Source organism: Drosophila hydei, unplaced genomic scaffold (assembly GCF_003285905.1).
Source record: "Drosophila hydei strain 15085-1641.00,03,60 unplaced genomic scaffold, DhydRS2 tig00008114-arrow-pilon, whole genome shotgun sequence".
Taxonomy (NCBI): domain Eukaryota; kingdom Metazoa; phylum Arthropoda; class Insecta; order Diptera; family Drosophilidae; genus Drosophila; species Drosophila hydei.
The window spans coordinates 7703625-7724665 of record NW_022045827.1 but is presented as its reverse complement, the minus strand read 5'-3'; the positions used below and the strand labels follow the sequence as shown (position 1 = coordinate 7724665).

The 21041-nt window shown below is 37.4% G+C and overlaps 2 protein-coding genes across 2 annotated transcripts in view; one reads left to right on the top strand and one right to left on the bottom strand.

Annotated features, from left to right (window-relative positions):
• Positions 1-21041, top strand: part of LOC111596098 (neural cell adhesion molecule 2) — an 83142-nt gene that overhangs the window by 26534 nt on the left and 35567 nt on the right. The window lies entirely within an intron of this gene.
• Positions 17740-18261, bottom strand: LOC111596099. The gene is made up of 2 exons (XM_023310159.1): positions 18058-18261; positions 17740-17988 (listed from the first exon to the last, which is right to left on the bottom strand). The coding sequence occupies exons 1-2, from the start codon at positions 18235-18237 to the stop codon at positions 17755-17757; spliced, it is 414 nt and encodes a 137-aa protein (XP_023165927.1). The 5' UTR covers positions 18238-18261; the 3' UTR covers positions 17740-17754.

The following is a 21041-nucleotide window of genomic DNA, read 5'->3' as shown; positions in this document are numbered from 1 at the left end:
ATAACAAAGCTTTATACAGAGCAACTACTCGGCCATGTATATTTGAGTAGTCATAATACATGTGTATGTATTTTTTTATCAGCATATCCTATACCACATTTATTTTATTGTGTGTACGTTTTTTTCTTCCTGCTATGCTTCGCTGCACACATTTATATTTCATTGGAATTAAATAATCACGATTTGTAGTGAAAAATCCAGAAAACAATTGGCCAGGGTGTTCAGCCAGTGGCCATAAAATATTACCAGAACTCCGCGCGCTGGGTAAAACTAAATATATATATATATATATATAAATGCAACTTTTGATAGATATAGAGGAACCCATAAAATTATATGACACATTTAGAATACTCTACTCTGTTTTAGTGTGAGTTTCGTAGAAGGCTAAGAAATTGCAGTGAAGAAACAAATTTTATTGGAGAACATCTTCTTGTTTCTGGTTTTATTTTGGGAAGAAGATACTTTGCTCTGCATGGAGTAGTACATGATTCAATTTAATGTCTTGTCTGGCAGTGACATGCGTATGACGATCTAATTGCGTACTGATGCTCTGATGCTCTGATGCCTATCAACTTCATAATTAATGTATTATCTTAATTTATTTCGAGACATAACAGGATTTATGATCAAATGGCACGTCTTACTGAATATTCTAGTAGTCAGTTATTGCCGATAACTACAAGAGAAACAGAAATATTATTAGTGGAAGTAGTATCACTCGTGCTTGGTCACTCTATATTTGACATATATTTTAAAGATAAAATGTGCGAAGTAGTAAATAATTCATTTTAGGGAAGCTGTTTATTTATAATAAAAACTCATTACAATTCCAACTAGATTTACCTATCAAAATTTAAAGATAGGGCATTTAATGCAATCTAAGTTAGTCGTTTCGATATCTACAGCAGATGCGGTTTTCAATAGTTATTTAATTGAAATGAAGCAATTGATTAATTAATTGTTTCTCGGCTATCAACGAGCAATTTGTATTTATTTTAATAGTATTCGATTCGAAACTCAAAATGCAACGCAAATGTAAGCGACTTTTTATGCATTTGCTGTAGGCAGTGGAAAAAATGTTGAAATTTGTTTAGCGTCGAGTGCCAGTTAGATATGCGCACACAAAACAAATACATATACCTAAACACATACATATATATATATAAATGTATTCATATAGAAGTCTTTATGGGTATTTATTTTTGGTTAGTTTTTGGCAAAACGTAGATTTTTACGCTCGAAACGAAACGTAACGCGGCCTGGCCCAGTTAAATGGACGAAAAGGCTTTTAGTGTGCGGCTTGTGTGAAGCCAAATCGAATACGCGCGGTCGCATCAAATTTATGTGAATTTTATCAAGTGTTTACGGCGCATAAAAAACACTCACACACATACAAATATCCATATACACGTATGCAAATCGGTGGTAAACGTGTAAACGCATGCAAATCCAGTTGCAGATAAACGTGAGCTACATTTGCGTTACGTATACGCAATCTCGACCATTACGTATACGTTACGCTGGCCTCATTTAGGTAGGCAGCCATCACAGGGCAAATGGAAATCGCTGGCGTGCCAAAAGACGTGCACTGTCATTTAGCTGTCAGCTTTGCCGGCATGATGCTTATTGTTTTATTTTCCTTTCTGAAAATTTACGCATTTAGTTACAAACTTTTTGGCATGTGACAGACGCGAGAGTTGATGCGAGACTGCGTGTTAATGTGTACCTCGAACTGAACTCTCCAACTTTTGCCCATGCAATTGAGGCCTTATTAAACTTTAAACAAGTAGAAAATGTGACAACACATTGGCCTCCGCAGCTAGGCTTAACATTTTTTTACAGTCGCTTGGTTCGGCCTGCTTGTTGTTTCACATGCTCGACTCCATTAACAATGTGTTTTTCTTGAACAGCGCACATCGTTGCATGCACCCGACTCTTGCCTCTCCACACACTCACAGACACGTATGTGCGTGGGCCTGACACGTCGCAGTGCGTCACACAGCCTGCGCTTGTTGTGGCTGCCGAAAATGTGAATTCATTTGGAAAATTAAAGAAAATTTAAATATGCTTATATTTATGGGATACACTTCTATGGCTAAATGGAGCTACCGCCTTTAGCTCATAATGTATGCGAAATACTTTTTATTTATATATTTCAAGCCTCGGCTTAAATTATGAGCTCCATTTACGCTCAGTTCTTTCAACAGCTAAAAAAAAAAACAGAAAAGAAAAAACAAAACATTTTGCTTACTTTGCCTGCGGCAAATGCGTCAGCTGCGCTATGTGACGCAATATGTTGAAAAGTTATGTTAGGGAAGGTTAAACTCTGTTTTTTTGCAAATGGACGCAAATTCGATATTTATATTAATTGTTTTTGGCATTGTGCACAATAAAATTACTAAATATCTTGCAAAGTTATGTCATGAATATTGTGGAATGACTATGAATGATTGCAGCTTAATTGTTATCAAATTTTATGGTTGATTTGTTCGATGAGTCAATAAGCTTCACACTTGAGTGCGTAGCTAGTCTATATAAAATTACTAATTTAGTTATTGTTTTGTGTATTGTTTGCACTAATAAGAAGTAGATGATTTAATTTTACTTAGTTTTATTACCATTCTGATGGTAGGCGAAGAACTATATTTTGTTTTAGTTTATTGATCAGTTTTAACTGCACTCCCTTTACCCAAAATATAATCAATTTGTAATTGTATACAATACTCAGCATTTACTAATAAGCCTATTGCTTTAAAGGCTTTTTCAATTAAGCATCTTGAGTCTCCTTTGATGATTGACTATTAAATATAATTTTAAGCTAATGCCTGTTAAATTTTAGATTAAATTGTTGGAGCTAAAAGGAATTTTACTGAGAGTCAAGTTTTTTTTCAAGCTTTTCATTCACTAGGAATGTTTTACTTACCAATAAACATCCATTTTTCTCCAAAAATCATTTAAATCTACAGTTAAAAAATAAACTCATTCTCATTGAAAAGAAATATATTTGATATAATTTTTATAGATATGAAACTAAATCAATTTCATAACTTGCCTCGCTGTATACTTGATATAACAGATTATTTAATATTTATAATTATTGTATCTTACATTTCTCCATTTGTCAAATCTGTGTCACTGTGCACTGCCGCAATCAGCGCCTTTGCAGTCTATGGCTTTTTGGCCGCAGTTCACGCAATGTTGACATTTTTGGCAATGTATCTAGCTGTATAGCTCTTCTGTATCTGAGTCTGTACGACTGGCACAAAGCTAAGTGGCTATTGGGTATGCTATGGCAATTTAGCGCCTTGTCCAATGCCAATGTGACAAGCACCAGGGGGCACCAAGTGGATCCCAGCAGAGGCTGGGGCCGCCCCAAACGCACTTCCATGCACCGCACACACAGTCAGAATCACAGTCGGCGCTCTAGCTGGTGTTGAGGCTAACGAAAGCATTTGCTAGATAAGCCAAAACCACAGGCTAGCCTCAATTTATGCAACTCGTCGCATTTTGTGCAGTTGCCAATGTGGGCAACGCTTTAAAGTCGCACACGAGCAGCGTGAAGCGAGATGTTACTGCAGTGGATTTTCATTTAAATTTTGACGCATATTTTATTGCCAAATGCATTTTACTGTGCCACACTTGGCTGCCTCAATTGGCCACACACACAAGAGCATGCACATATATGTATATATATATTTATATATACTCACACAACTTCATGGTTGCAATTACGCTCAAGTGCGTTTAGTCTTTTTATTGAAATTGCAATTTTTGGTTTTAGTTTCTGGAGCTATTTCTTTTGGGCTTTGCTGGTTTTTTGGCTATCACATATTCCTTTACGAAAAGCTGCTTAGTTAAGTGCGACCGCCTTTTATTTAACATCATTTCATATGCGTTTTCAATATCCCCCAACTCGTAGAGTGTCTCTCTCTGTGTGTGTGTGCGTGCGTTTGTCTGTGCAGCAGAGCATTTCGAATGCCAAGTTTTTCGATAAAAAGGAGAAATTCTTTTAGTTTGCTTTTCTTACTGTTTCGGTGCTGGCAGGAAGTGCGCCGGGGCAGCTATAAATTTTTGCATAAATTCTGGATATGCATGTTGCTTTATGGCATGAGCCGGATGTGGATTGCAGTTACGGCTTAAGAGTGTGTAAGATGCGTACTACCAAATTGCATAACTCAATCTGACAAACTGTGCCTGTGCGAAACTATCAAGCGGAGCGAGATACAGATAGAGGGAGCTAGAGCATGCTGTTTATTTTAAATTGAAATGTTTTGGTTTCGACTCTGAGCATATTCAGTTCTGAGTCTGTGTATTTTTAGCATTCGCATAATATTCAATAATAATTAAATTAGTTCTAGGGAGCTAGAGTGGCGTTATATTGAATTTTACTCATCATTTTCAGTTAGTCCAGCGCTCAAGGGAAATTACTTTCCTCTTGGCTGAAATTATAAAAATTATTTTTTTGCTTTTCTTCTACTTGGCTTGGCTTGGCTTCGTTTGATGAGCTTTTCCCTTTGGTTAAAAATTTATTTCGGACTGAAGTGTTATTTAAGCGTTTTACACTTAAGAGGGCACTGGATTCGGTTCGTAAAGGGATTTCAATCGGATCCTTCTGTTGCACGCTTCAATGGCGCTTCGCCAACACGACTTCTCTTTGAGTCGTGTGAATAAGCACGAAGAAAAAGAAGAAGACAGCAAGTCGACATATAGTCCTGCATTTTTAATAACATAGGCACAGTTCTTTGAATATGGGCCAGACAAGTTATTATTACTGCAGGCTGTTCGAGGGCGTACGAGTAAGAATTGATTACTTTTTAAGTTCTCTTGAAATTTCTGTAAAGATTTCTTATATAAGTCTGAAAATTGAATTTATTCTTAATTTCTTTACGATTCGTTAAAGCTCAGGCCTTACTTAAAATGTTAACTAATCTAATATTTTAATAAATTTGTGAGCTTGATGAAATATCAGAAAAATGAACCTTTGCTTGAACAATTTCTGCAGTTAAAGGAACATAAATATTTCAGCCCCTTCCAGTTGATATATTTTGCATATATTTGAATATCTATACACAATATTTTAAAATAACAAATGAGTAACAAAAGCAATTTTACCACCTTTTCGTTCACTTATTTCATTTATTTTTCAATTACAATTTCAGTTTAAATTCAAAGTTTATTATATTCAATTTGTTCTATTTCTTTATCAAATGCAATAACAATTCCAATAAAGTCTTTAGTCAATGTTTTTAGCTTCAATACCAATTAATACAATCTTTTTGACTACATTTGCCAAAGAGAATACTTTTTGCATACCATTTCAAACGCATAAGCAAATTATCTGTGCCTGAGTGCAGCAGCTGTCGAGAGTCAAATGAATCGCAATGCAAACTTTGCTCTGACCGTAACTAATATGCAGCAAATTGCTCAAAGGAAACCAATAATAACAACAACAGCAAAAACAATAGGAAGCAGCTGTGCTGCTTTTATCAAACTTTACTTCTAATAGCATTGCATTTGGAAGTAATAAAAGCAAAGTAAAAACAACAAAAACCAATTGCAAAATCTTGTAGTTTTTAATTAGAAATATTTTCGAAATCCAATAAGAAAGAAAAATTGTCGCCCAGTTGTTGTTGTTCTGAGTAAGTTAGGCAAAATGCCAAAGCTGCTTAGGAAAGGATATTTTAGTACTTGCCCGAGCAGCTAAAGTAAACTTTTTAAAAACTTTTAACGAAGATATGTGCCAAAGGATGGTAGGACTCACAGACGGCTCTTTAGCAGCAGATAGATTGAAGGCAACAGCTACGCACACTCACACACGCCCACACACACACGCACACGCACACGCACATGAGCTGTGGAAAGTTTGCTGTTTGAAAAATGTTTAGCCGTTTATGCTATATGATATGAAGCTTTTGTGATCAACTTAATTAAATTCATTAAATGTTCGCACGTATCACGTATACGCAGCGTTGTGCAATTAGTTACCATGATAGATGATTTTCATTGTTGTTGTTTTAGTTTTAGAGCAACAGCAATGCCAAACTTTTGTTATCGTCACTCAGGCGGGTAATGGCAGTCATTTAGCAAGTAACTGAACTATATGCTCTATATGAGAGCTGAACGCTCATACGCACCGTTGGCTGCTAATTTAAATATATTTTACAGCATCAACAGCAGCGAAATTTGTAATTAAAATAGAAAACACATGGCAGTAGTGGAAGAGTTGTTGGGCAACTTTTGTGGGCGTCAGCATTCAAAATCAATAGACAGCGTTTAATAAAACTCAACTTGAAAGAAACAAAAGCAAACAGCTAAAGCAATTGCGCGAAGCTTTGACGTAATCGTGGCAGCACAATGAAATTGAAGCCAAACCCCCCCAGAATCAACTTTCCTTGCTTTGTTTGGTATTCGCAATTGCGTTAATAAAATGTCAAAAGCTGGCAATCAAAGTGAACCAGCGCCAAGTCTATTGCAAAACATCTTTTATTCGTTGCTAGCCTTATTGAACGTGCTTAAAGAGGTAAACGTTTGCAACGAAATTTGAACTTATCTCGGGTTTTCCTAGTATTTAATTTGATTTTTTTCAAACGAATGAAGTTTGCTTTTATTGAATGTAATTGGCTGTTCTTATGATGGAGAACTACTTTAGAAGCTGTTCTTGTTATCGATAACGGAGACAAAGAATATAAGTTAAAAGAGTAAACGAGCGCAGCACCTCAAAGGAGAAGGTTAACTTATGGGATCTTATTAGCAAAATAAGTGGCAACTGGAGCCAATTTATTACATGAGATCGACGGCTTCATACTGACGGACAGACAGATAGATAGACAGGTGGATATTAAGACAGATAGGGAGGGAGGCAGGCAGGCAGACAGACAACTAGACAGACAGCCAAACTGAGAAATTTCAGAACGTCTCAGCTAACATTTCTGATCAAAAATATATATACTTTATTAGGTCTACCACAACCCCTTTTGCCTGTTGCAGACTTTAACAATCCCATTTATCCCTGAATTTTTCCCGGGTACAAGAAATTGAAAGCTTTTCGCATAGATGCGCTAATTAAAACACCTTCAATAAGCTTCAACTCATTAATTGAAACTTAAAGCGTTTACAGCAACTGAAGTTGGACATAAAACAAGATAGTAGCTGGAGCTATTTGCCAGCACGTCTATATTTGGAATTTTTACTGTGACAAATTGGCGGAACGATTGCATTAAATGCCCAACAGCTGTGAGTGTGCATGCCGCAATGATTGCGGTCTAATGTGGCATGTGATATGGGGTCTGAGGTCTGGGACGTGCTGTTATTGGGGTCACGGGTTGCATATCTAAGGACAACATTGTCGAGCCGTCGCCATTTTGTCAGCGGCAACGTGGCGCGCATAAAATTTGCGACAAGTTATGCGCCTCAAGTGCCAAAGCATGCAACAATGCTTGCGCATTAACTTTGCCTATCGGTCCGTTTCGTTCTGTTCTGTTCTGTTCCGTTTCGTTCCGTGCCGTCTGTCCGCGCCGCTGATCCTTCCGCATCAGCACGCCGCCAGCAAAGGGGCATTGGGCATTGAGCATTCAGCCTGAGTCGATGCCAGCCGACGGGCATCGTTGTAATAAACTTTGTTTATAACGCGATGCTAGCTAAAATTTGCAAACATGCAAACATCGAGGGAAATGCATAGCTGAGCGACAGCGACCGACTGCGAGAGGGTGGGAGACGGAGGAGCGAGTGCGGAAAAGGCTGTGTTGCCAAAGGAAACGGAAGTCGCTGCAATGCATACTATCAGAGCAGTCAGCACCAGTGGCACAACCAAAACCTAGTAACAGATGCAGTCAGAGGCAGCCCTCTAGCACCCGCACCCCAAGCTCTGGTCACTTGGGCATGAGAAGGCGTCGAAATGCGCATTTTGCAGCGTTTGTTTCGCTTGTTTAACGCATTTTAACTTTGATTAACGACTGACGGGCATTCGTGCAGCCAGCGCAGCTCGCAGTCAGCTCTCCCTTGCATTGGCCTCGCTCTGCGCATATTTGATTTGTGCACCAAAAATTGCTTTTACTTCGGCTATTGCAATGCACTCTCGAATCTCACAATTTATAGGATTACAACGTTTCGTGCTTAAGTCATTAGACTCTTGGCATGATTTTGACGAACACGTTCGCTGCTCACCAGCCAGAAAAGCAGAAAACCCTTAGGACTCATCAATACGAAGCTGAAGACAATATTGAAAGCAGCCAATATTCGATAGGGGCCGCCTTAAGACATTGATTATTCCATTGAAACTAGCTACGCTCGTTGATCAACTAAATTAATATATATATATTAAGCAATGTATACCTTTCCGTCTGATTGTTTATGTATCGTATATCTAGAGATATAAAATTGTAATAATAAAAAAATAGAAGCATTGATCATTATATAATCATTGGAAATTTCCTAGTTTGAGCCCTTATGTCGAGGCACTGGGTTTTTCTATACTTCCCTTACTGAGTATATTAATAGACCATTTGGGTGCATGGCACTTAAAAATCACTTTATACTTGACTAAAGTTTAATAAATTATGCAAAAGAAATATTCCTAATATCATAAACAGATGAACCTTTAGGAACTACATCTGTAATTATTATACCCAACAACATAACAATTAAATATAGTTCTGGTCCGTTGAAGCAAGTCACTTAATATTTAAGAAAATTTCTGCTGTATACCATTATAAAATATTTTTAAATATATTTAGTGTTCTGGCTGACTGTTACAACACCTTTGCAACTAAACTATAATATCTCTTTACTTACATTTATAAATATTATTTACACAAAAATCTTATTTAAGCTTTATGAGCCTACTAAATCAAGTTATAATGTTTTCAGTAAATACGCATTACAATTTGAATCTTTATTAATTGTTTTACGTCAGCTCAATTCATTTCTCCTAAGACCTCAAAGTATGCGTGGTAATCTCTAAAATAATAGTTTGTTGAACAACACATGTGTGTAAACAGTTTTAAAAGCGCATTAAAGCTTTAAGGCAGCTTAAGTTTATGGAGTGAAAGCACTTAAATTAAATGTTAGCCTGAGTAAGTGCCCACAATTTGGCAATTTTTATGTGATTTTATACATATATATTTGCAGATATCTATATGTATATGTTGGCATCTATAAGATTCAGTTTGTGTTTTCTTGATGTCAGTGGCGTTGTCTGCATTTCGATTTCTTTTGACATTGGCCGCACGGTTTTTGCTGCATATCCTTTTCCGAGCAATTAATTTCATTATATTCCATCTGAATGCATAATATCGTGGATTGCCTGTGGTCTGCGCGCTTTCGAGTTGTCAGCGGGACTTTTCCCCTTTCGTTGGTCTGCATTTGGGCCCGCTGTGCAAATTGTTAGCGCTGATTTATTATTTATTGCTTTGGTTTATGTCTGTGATTTATCTCGAGTAGCCTCGAGCGTTGAGTTTAAAGTGCGCGGCCATTGTTTGGCAATTTCAAAAAGAAAAAAGCAGAAAAAACAACACTCGGATAAGGCATGTAAGCGACTTGCTGGTCGCTATCAGTAAACCGAATCGATTCAGGCAATTATATGATTTATGTTTGCACTTGATACACGGCCCCGAGCGAAAAAATGTATGTAAAGTATACTTATAGAATGAGTGAACGTGATTTAAATTGAGAGCACTCGATATTATTATACCATGTAGGGCTACTCGAAACATATATTTTTATATTTATATTCTCTTTAAGGTTGTAAAAATTATATAGAGATATCGTATAGCATTATTTAAATGCCTTTGAAATTTTTTTTTTATATTTATTCCTAGCAGAAGCTGTTGAAGAGCTTTAAAACTATCTTTATTCTAAAATTTTTTTATTAATCTGTTATTAAAATTGAAAAAGGGACCTAACAAAAATTTTTATAATAAGAATTTTATTATTGATATTAAATTGAGATTAATTAAATTAGGTTAATTTTAAAATATAAATTAGTATATTTATTATTGTATTTTAAATAACTTCCTGGATTCTTTCAATATATAAAACTTCTTTTAGAACTTTAACAATTTATTTTAGAAATTATTTTGATTTTTTATGAATTGTTTATTATTGCAAAATGCATGAAGGAATAAAAAGTTCAGTTCATTGAGCTGTAAAACATGAAAATATTTCATGTACGCCAATAAGCTTATTATAACTGCCCAATCATTTGTCTCTTTATCCAAAGTCTATCATCTATCATAACTGTACACGCATTTAACATAATAAAAATATATTCAGTTGTCTATGCTCGTTATGCTTATCATGTTGTGCATAAGCCTTTATGGGTTTATAAGCGCAACTTATTCACATTATTTCATTATATTAAAAAAAGTAAGCGTTGCCCATAAAAGCTTCATTGATACCACCTCATTGTACACATTTTTGTGTAATGGGTATTAAAAGTACAATCAATATTTAGCCTCAAGCATTGTGCTTATTTCATTGTTTGTCATTTTACCTTCTACCTGCTGCATGCCCTGCTTACCTTTCTCACTCTTTCTGTCTCTCTTGTTAGCTGACTGTCAGTTACATAAATCGTTGCGGATTTGCATTAAAATGCAACAAAAAGCTGTTTAAATAACTAATAATTATCTTGTTGGGCTTCAATGTCATTTGCTGTGTGCTATTTATATGTATAAGCCGCTTAGTTCAAATTAATTAACATTAACAGTCAGACAAATAACAACAACAGCAGGAACAGCAACAAGAACAATAAGCCAAACAATGTCCACTGCTTAAATATTTATTATTTGTTTTTACACTGTCCACAATGCATTTTGTGGTCATTTCTTGTTAATGACACTGTAAGCCTAATAAATAATTTGCGTGTATGCGTGTGTATGTATGAATTTTTTATTCACGCATTCCTCTGGACAATAATTTGTATTTGTTTGCAAAATATTTAATATAATACGATGAACATGTTTTATTAGCGAAATGAATTCGCATCTATTGCTAAATATATATTGGCTTCCTAATTGAATAAAAAGTGCTTATTTTCTAGTTAAATTTTGGTTTTCCTATTTGCGCTTGTCAAATCCCAAAAACCAATTAAAATTTTAATCAAATTATTTACTTTGAGTTGTGATAAATGCAATAAATTGCAATAAAATTTCTAGTTTAACAAGACAAATCTGTTCAAGCTGGCCACTTGGTTGAAATTTTATATTTAAAAGCAGATATTGATTCAAGTCGAGACACGCTTTTAAAGCTCTATTATGGCTGAGAGCAACAATTTCCACAATTTGCCACAATTTTACCCCAGCACTTCTTTAAGCGAACCGTAATACAATATGTATAGCATACTTATGAGCCCTGGTCGATGTGACTACAAGTAGTAAAAAAAATAAATGGGAGAAAAGCAGCATTTTAGCACCGCCTGCTGTTTGGGCAGCCCGCGGCGCTGCGTTTAATCAGAACACATAACTTAGAGCAAATTCAGATGCAGAAGCGGGAGGATGCTCTTAGAGCAGCTAACGAAAGTGCAGTACACGGGGCGTCCCCAGAGACTGCACGGATGCTGTGCGTGCGGTGTCTCGTCTGCTGTGGCATACAGGCAAAAAAGCCAAATACACGAGGGGAAATAAAGGAAACGAAGTACAAAGGCTGCATTATACTTTAATTTTAAGACAAATGCTGCGTACGCTCAATAGAAAGTTTGGCATAGCAGCAAGTCAGGCGAAAGTAACAGCAGCTACAGCAGCAGTAGCAACTAAATTGTATCTGACCAACGAAGCGTGCTTGAATTACACTTGCAATCAAATCTATGAACAACCGCAAGTGCATGCAACATGCAACATGCAGTTGCACACGCCCAACTTCAAAATAAACCACAACACCAAGCACTGACTCGAAGACACTGTCAGATGGACCGAAAGGCTTGTATTTCTATCTATCTATGTGTGCGTGTGTGTGTGCCTGTATGTGTGTACCGCAAACCGCATACACGCTTCGAGTTTGTGTTTTTGGATTACAAGCTGCTATATCTGCGGTCTGTTAGGCAACTTATTAGATTAGAAATGGGGCTGGCTGCAGCATAATAACTGCTCGAATGGACATTGGGGCGCAGCAACAGGCCCTCTGACTGACCGCAAGCAGCTGTCAAACAGCTGCCTTTGATTAATATAATTAAAGTCTTGAGTCTCTCAAACTTTTAAGTACCGAACAGCACAAGCTAATCAGCATAATGCGCTCTGCTGTCAATGTAAATCCTGGGAGATGATGACATGGTATCACCATGATATATGCATGTAGAAATGGACAACAGTCGTATACGTGATGCGCGTAGCACACATCCATGTGCATGTGTAAGTGTCTGTGTGTGAGTATTTGCAGAGCCGACAAAAAAGCATGCTGTAGAATTATATTTATGCCACTTTTGGGGCTTTTGCTTGTCACATGTGCACGAAGAGTGCTCTTGTTGGTTGAGCGCTTAAGTCACAATGACACGAGCTGAAAGTGTCAAAATATGCAACAGACTAATTAGTCTAGAGAGAGGCAGTAGCCACAGCTATGCAACAACTAAAGGCAAATTGTATTGTTTCATTTGAATATGAGGAGTTCAATTGTAGGGTCGATAGAAAATAGCTTTGAGTATTGCTAAGCTGATAGCTTTTATAAGCTTGTCGATTTATCTGAGGACAACATTTTAAGGCGTTTAGAACTTTTAGTTTATACAAATTAGCAATATTTTAGTGAAAAGTGACAGTGAAGGCTTACAAAAAAATAATTAATCAACCTTTCACTTAATCCAACTGAAATACAAATAAATATATCTACTTTTCTGCAGATGTCATACACTAAGGTATAAAAGATTAAATTTCGAATATAACTGGCTTGTATGGATTAATTAAAAAAAAGCTCAAAAGCTTTCGTACTTAAGTAGCTTTAATATTCTCACAAAGCGCAGCTTGTAAAGCTTTTGCATGCAGTGAGTGAACAATTTAGCTTATAAAGCCTCAGTTCCATTCAAATTTAGATTCTTAGTGCTTGTACAGCTCGTGTCATTGCAGCATAGAATAGTGCAATAAAAAAGTTCTGTGTTGCTAATTTGAATGATGAATTAGATTTGCTACACACAGAGATTTGCAACGTTGCAGTTTTGAACCGGAGAACTATAAATTTCATTTGTCACAGCAGCCAAAGCCCCTAGTGTACGTATGTGTGTCCCTTACAATGGAGTTCGTTTCACAGGCAACAACATTTTTGCGTAGTTTTGTGGCAAAGTCAAAAACAGTATAATGCATGTCACACACAGACAGAGATAGATATAAACAAACACATATATAAACACACAGGCACACACACACACACTAACATGCACATATGTATCTTTGGCATGGCAGAGCCATTGTCTGAGTCAGACAGTTTACACAAAAGCCATAGAGAACAATTTAGATATTTTCTAAAGATTTAAGCGGCTCACATGACACCGCAGGGCAAAAACTTGTCATCGGTTGCCGAGCTACATAGCTTGAGGTATAACATATAAAAGATACTTGGCTTGCCAACGAGTCTCCGTCTGTGTCGTCTTATTTGTTTGTCATTTAAATAAGCATAATTCTAGTTGCACAAAAACACATTTAAGTACTTTATATGGACTTCAATCGTATGCACTCAGCAGCATATCATATACATATTCATAGAAACTAACCGCAACATGCCGACATTATTCTATATGTAAGTTTGTTTGTTTGCTTATTTCTCTGTTTGTTTGTCTCTTACAGGTGCGTATATACATGCATGAAGCTGAGACGCAGCCTCAGCCTCAGCCTCGGCTTTAACCGCCTAAGTGGCTTTAACATTTGCATAGAGGCGATGGCAGCTGTTGAAACTGGTTTGTATGTTAACACACGCACAAACATACACACACATATACACACCTATATATTATATTAATACATACATATATCTGTTCATTTGTGTGCATGAGGCTGGCACTTGAGTGTCTTAAGTTCTTCTTAAAGTGGCAACTTTTTCTCAATGGCCGCAAGTGGTGTTGCAAGTGGTTTTCAAAGCGCTTTGGGCCAGATACAGGTGTACTATAGACTCCAGCTCTGTGCGGTCTTTGAGTGGTGTGATAAAGAAAATGCATTTAGGGCTGCAAAAGAGTTCAACACCCACACGCCCACACACACTCACAACTCAACACACGCACACCTGACCTCAATGCTTTAAGAACTTCTGTGTCAGCCGTGTATGTAGAGCGGAAATGTGTGTACATAAAGTTTGCTGTCGACCAAAGATCACAAAAATAATTGGCAGTGGCTTGTGTCGGTGGTTAAATTATATCTGATAGCTGATTTTCGGTGTAGATACGAATAAGTGAAGAAACTTGGGTATATTTTGTATAAGAATATTTTGAATTTGAAGCTAATAATTGAATGTATTTAGGTCAGTTTTACATATAAAAAATAACTATATTTTTTAATTTAATAAATAACGATTGACCAAACCAGAGCAATGGGAAAATAAAGTTACATATCAAAAAAACGGTTTGAGATATTGCATTATTTTCGATTTTGTTTTGAGGTCCTATCCATGCCAATTATGTATTAAAGAATGAGAATGCTTTAAACGTTCAATATGTAAGTTTTTATTCTGGCAATTAGCATCTCAAGCGTTGACTACGTATCGACATTTCTGGGTCTTCTGCAATGATGGTTGCTATGGTTTCGTCTGATTTTTGCAAGAGTGGGACAAAATTCCTTTGCATTGCTGCTCGGATGACGATCGACTTAACGAGTTAAATGCGTATTGACAACTGAGCAGGAATTTCGTTTATTGCATATTTTAAAAGCTTAATATAGTAGATAACTTATGCAGCTGTTGAAGAGTGGTTTACGGAAATAGTATTATCCTTCATTGATCATCTTATATTTAAGAGGCTTTCAAGCCCAACCACAGCTGTCCAAGCTTTCGCTTAACAACTGCTAATAATCCCATTATTAAATTTGTAATTTTTTAATGCCAAGCGATTTATTTTTGGTATAAATTTAAAATATAAATTTCCAGATAATTTCTTGCCTGCCTACCGCAAATCTCTGTCGTAATTAACCCACTTAAATGCCAGTAACTTTGCTCGGCAATCATCGCTGGGGGCGGTGGCTTTGGTGGGCGTGGCACATGTTCATGTTGTGGCCGCAAGCAAAATCGTTCCAAAAAAAAAACATAAAACCCAAGCAACGCGCAGAAATTTGCACAATTTTTAATGGCCCAGATGTGTGTTTGTTGTGAGTGTGTGTGTGTGTGTGTGTGTATGCTGGTGTATGCTTGAGTGTGTGAACCGCATCGCATGAGGCTTTCGATGAGGGCTTTGCGTGCGCTTCTATATATGTGCGTAGACTTAACTGACCAGCACAAATACATACAGACTCACACATACACACACATGCACACACTCACACATTCACACATGTGGCATGTAGGAAGCTGCCGCCATGGTAAATGCTTTAAAAAGCCATTTCAGCTTTTTCCGTTCCGTTCGTTTTGTTTTTTTTTTTTAACTTTTTTTGGATCCCCTTCTTTGATGCGGCCACAAAAAAGGGCGGATTATAAAACACTTAAACGATTTTAAGCGCAATTATGTTGGCGCGAGCACGTAAACGCATCGTGGCCATTGCAGCGCTTTGGCTCTTTAATATTTAAGCAGTTGCCCGACTTACTGCTGCTCATTAGGTTTTCATTTAAAGTTTTTCTTTCCTCCCGCTTCCCTCCGACAACAACAGCAGCAGCAGCACAAATTCGTTCTAAATTATTTAAAAAACTAAGTTGGCCGTTAGCTAAAGAAAAAAATACCGACTATTAAAACAAATAAGTGAATAGAAGCGGTGCATACTCAACAAAAGTATATACTCTATAGAACAGTTGGGCAGGGTAGTTAAAAAAATTGAAAGAGATGTAGAAAATAAAATATACAAAATATAAAAAAAATTTAAATAAATAAATAAATTTAAAAAAGTAAAATAATCTATTTATTTTGTATATATTTTTTTTGATGAAAATATATTTATTATTGTGCTTAGAGAAGACACAAGTAAAAAGAAAAATTAAAATTTTTATATTTATATTATAATTAACAAGCAGTTATCTTGGAGTAGGCAAAAGCAAGGCTAACTCAACCTACCCAAAACTAGCTAAGACTAAGACTTAATAGATCGTACTCTGCCTTACTATACCTAATTTTTCAGCTACTTCAACATATTTTTAAAATTAAAAAACAACTTTTTATCAGCAAACTCCAGTCATATTTAATCTCATTATCATGAAGAACTTTTGTTAGCTAATATACCCAGTAAAATCTGTATTTGCCTTTTGGGTACAATCAGCATAGTGCCAAACTCAGCTATGGCAGATAGTCTGGAATAACAACAACAGCACAGCAAATAGAACAGATAGGTAGAAGCGACAGCAACAACAACAACAACAACAATGAAGCAGGCCAGGAACCCTAGAAAAACCGGACTGCAAACAATTAGAACGTCAGCTTACCGGAAAAAAGTTTGCATTTCATTTATACTCGAAGGATTTTATTTAGGAAAAGTTTTGTGCAGCGCTGACTGCGCCTGGCCAGCGTCCAGGACGGGCAGCCAGGCGTTGCCCATTGTACAATTTCTTGGGCAATGCCAGCGATTCTTCAACGGGCACTTCAGCCATGGATGCAATGGATGCAATGGAGGCGACAGGGCAACGCCGGCGTTTCCGTTGCAAACGCGCGCCATTGTTGCAACAATAAACTTCCGGTTTTAAATTTCACTTGCTTAGCTGTGTGTGTGTGTGTGTGTGCGAGCGAGTGTGTGTGGTTGCAAAACAAAATGGCCCCTGCCAGTTGCAAGCTATCGTTGCTGCCAACGGCTTTTGACATTAATTAGCACAAAACATGTTGAGCCACGTTAACGATAAAGGTAAAGGTAAAGTTTTTGGGCCATTTGCAGCTGCATAATAGCCACCAAATAGCTTCAGCTGCTGCCACCTGCCGTGTTTATTACGCAATTTGGATAGCGTACGTTAGATACTTGTCCCGCTGATGATCCAGCAACAATGCTTAAATTTGCCACGTCAGCATCTTGAGCTACCCCGTCACGTCTTGCAACTCATCTCATTTAGCTCAGGTTAAGTTTTAGTTGATCATTGGCATAAATCGACGTAAATGTCTTAAGCTAAGCAAAGTTTTGCAAAATTGTTTAGGTTTATTGATGGCGGCAACTCTTAAGTGTTACATGTGAAAAACTTAACTGCACTTCAAAGTTTTCCATGAACCCTTTTCATGCCGCATCTTTATCTTATCTTCAGCTTTATTTAACAAGTCAGGTTGATACGACTGCTTTGATTACCTCTCACAGCTTAGCCAAAATTTATAAATAAAATTTTGAAGATGTTGAATTTTATAAGCATATTTTCAGCCAAAATTTATATTATAATATATAATAAAGTAATATTTTTAAAATAAAATATTGTAATTGTTTATAGACAATATGTACTTAAAATTATTGTTAATTTATTGCTGTATTTTAAGGATATACAAACACTTTTTTTATTTATAAAAATTATTCATTTCTTTTGTTATTATTTTTACATGAATTACTTAGACTATACAAAAAATTTTTTTTAAATATATTTTTATTATATAATTTTTATTTGTATTTTTAGATTAAAATATGTTTAAGATTTATTTTTAGAAAAAGTTTTTATTTTATTTATAATTTCATACTAAAATCCACATCAATTTGAGCTTGTATGTGGAAATTCCATGTTGTACTCCCGCTTTAGCGTAAACTTTAAATCTAATAAACCAGGCTCTGCATTTCGATATTTCGCTAGCTTAACTAAACGCATGGACACGTCCTTAACGAATGCATTGGCGCACTTGGCAACTAAGTCTGCTGCCTGATCATCCAACGAGGCAGTTTTATCAATCTTTTGCACAAAGCGATTCAAATTGGATTTGCGTATAATCTAAAGAAATCACAGAAGCAGAGTTTAAAATCAATATATATATATATATATATAATATATGACACTCACATGATACTTATTGGTCGAGGAGCATATATATTCCTTATCGCTTTCGGCTTGATTGCTTTTACCCGAGGAGCTTAAGCTGCAGGTTGAGGACTGACTCTCATTGCCCGATGATACATCGCTGTTATCTCTGGGCAGTTCATCGATCCAAGGCCAGGCGTTGACTTTGCCGCACGCGGCCATTTCGAAACAAGGCAGAAGGTTCAAGTTGCCAGCTACGTAGTGAGGCTACTAAAACTGATTGGGAATTGTTTGAAGTTACACTTAGCTCTTAACTGTTGCCTAGTTATGGGCTGAGCAATTGATTGCTCAGTTGGCTTTGTTGATGCGAATTCCCTTTTGGGAGTCTTGCATTCATGATTGTCGAGCCAGCGGTAAAAGACGTCAGTGCAATATATCAAAGACTTTAAGTACAGGCTGCTCGATTTAAGCGCAATTTGTAGGATGTCAATGTTAATGTCTGACGTTTACGCCCTTTGTGTTACACTTACACACACACACACACATGTCTATCACACACAACTCAGTGCACATTTGTCGCACACACATTTCTAGGGAATTCGACTTTTCTTGCTTTCTCTTCCGGTTTCTTTGGTTTTTTTCCTGCTTTGCTCTGTGTTTGCTGACCTCGAGTAAATGTGTCGCTTATTGGAATGCACTTTGTTTGGCCAATTGCATTGATTTGCGGTCCAAAGAGATGGTAAATTTGACAAAGATTTTCTACGGCAAATTTATTGCATGTCCGTGCCGTACGACGCGCGCTGTCCGGCCCTTACTTTTCCACTCTGACTGACTGTGACCGTAACTTTATTTAATGGCGAAAAGTTCACACTTCCCTTTAGTTGCTCGTAAACTTTGGCCAGACCATTGCAGCCATATGTTGTTGTTGTTGTTGTTGTTGTCACTGTTATTTGTCTTGTTGAACTTTTGTTCAAATAGAGGCGGTGTTTTTTGCTGTTTACTTGGACCCAGTGCTAAATATTTCAAACAAAAGCCAAACAAGCAGCTGACAACATAACGACGGCAACAAATGGTTGGCGGAAGGAAGCTCAACTTAAATAACGGATATTGGCTTAAATAAACAATGGCGTTCATGTCTGCCATACACAACTCTATAGCTCTCTCTCTCACTCTATATATATATCGTATTTAAACCTACATAGATATGTTGCATATGTATATCAAGCATTAAGCAAACTTTGCTGCCAAAGTGTGCGGCGATAAGCAGCAGCAGCAGCGGAAGTTGCCGTTGCCGCTACCGTTAGCTGCTGCCCGCTGCCCGCTGCCCTCTGCCCGCTCGTGGTTTGCACCGTGAAGTTGTCTGAATGCGCAGCGTTGCATTTTGCATGGTGTTGCCAAATTGTTTTTCTTTAGCCGCTGTTGTTGTAAAATGTGGCTGGCAGCAGAACAGCTGTGTTTTGTCAAGTTCTTTGGGCGCTATAATTGCTTGTTAATTAGCGTAGTTTGCGCTCTGCCACGCCTCAGAAAATGGCGTTTGCTGTTGTTTGCCTTTTTCCTGTTACCACTCACCAGCTCAGTTTTTTTTGTATGTATTTTTTTGTGCTCTGACGTTACGTATGAGGTTAATTGTCGATGTGTGCCGTGAAGCCGTGACACGCCACTGATGAAATTTAACAACTGTGCAAATATTTGACAGACGGCCTGACAGGCTGTCAACGAACCCGAACGAGGCCCACACCAAATCGTTCATTGACGCGTGAGCGTGCGAAAATTGACTGGCTTTCAACCTGCTTGGCCGACCGAATTCTCTGAAGTTGCAACCTATGCGAGGGTCTTAAGAAAGGTTGCTAAAGTTGACTCAATAAAAAAGAAATAGTTCAGGCACATGACTAGATCATAGTAAGAGAACAGAGCATGTGACGGGCAGCAGAGTTGACGATGGTAACGAGTTAAGAGAAATTGTTCAAATGAGGCAATGAAATGGAGAGGCGCAGCTTGAAGTTCAGATGACTGCTAGTGTCAAGGAGAGACTTGACAGCATGATGACAATAGGAACAGGACGCTAAGAGACAGCAGGTATTAAGCATAGGAAATCGGAGCAAAATGAGTGGCTGATGATCTTAATAACCTGTTCTTGACCAAATAAGATAAATAGCAAATAAAATCGTAATAAAACAGAAATGGTTATGGTTGTCATATGTCTTAGGATTATTTTTGAACTTCACTTGAAGCTAATGCCATGCCATTGCCCAGCTGATGGGCGTCAAATTGACTCATGATTAAATGGCAAATAATTCGAAATAACTGTACTGCTATATTTAGTCTGATAGCTTACTTAGCTGCTGAAATATAGCTATGAAAAATAGTTGCATTGTTGTAGAGACAGGTAGATTGAAATCTAACAAAAGCACAAGCTTACACTGTGGAGACTGAACATTCGCTGTGCCGCTTTGAGTTCACAAAAGTGCAAAAGCAAAAAGTTAACTTTGCGTTAGACAAACATTAGTGGCAGCCCTCGTCAGGCCTGCATATGTCTGCGCACTCGTGATATGTGTCAACTGTGTGGCAGCTAGCGGAGCATTCATATTATTTTCACACCTAACGACTGCCGAGAGCATCAACGGCAACGCGCTTGACAAATGTTGGCGGCAATATTTGCACTGCACTACAGAAACAAGAACGAACGCTAAAGCTGGCAAAGATCGGGAATGCAATTGTTAAAGAATCGAAGAGGCGCCTGTAGTGGGGCGAGTGGGCGAGGTGTTGGCTCTTAGTAAATCGAATGCTCAACTGATGCTAAAAGGATAAGCGCATTAAGGCATTTACTTTGCGATGCGAATCAGGGTAAGGGAGAATGCATTAATGCTTATAAAGTCGAGCAGTCGTCGATTGCAGAATTGTGTCGTGCTGCCTCTGGGCAGTCGCTGTGGCAGCGAGTGGGGGCAACTAGACAAACAAGCCACATGTTCATGTACTCGACACAAAAGCGCAACAAACAAGCAGCAACAAGCCCCGAGCAGCACAAT

Bases quoted from the DNA above. Each gene is read 5' to 3' on its own strand.
- LOC111596099 (XM_023310159.1), bottom strand. From the start codon at position 18,237: ATGGCCGCGTGCGGCAAAGTCAACGCCTGGCCTTGGATCGATGAACTG. The intron at 17,989-18,057 runs GTGAGTGTCATA...TGATTTCTTTAG, and splicing joins CCTCGACCAATAAGTATCAT to ATTATACGCAAATCCAATTT.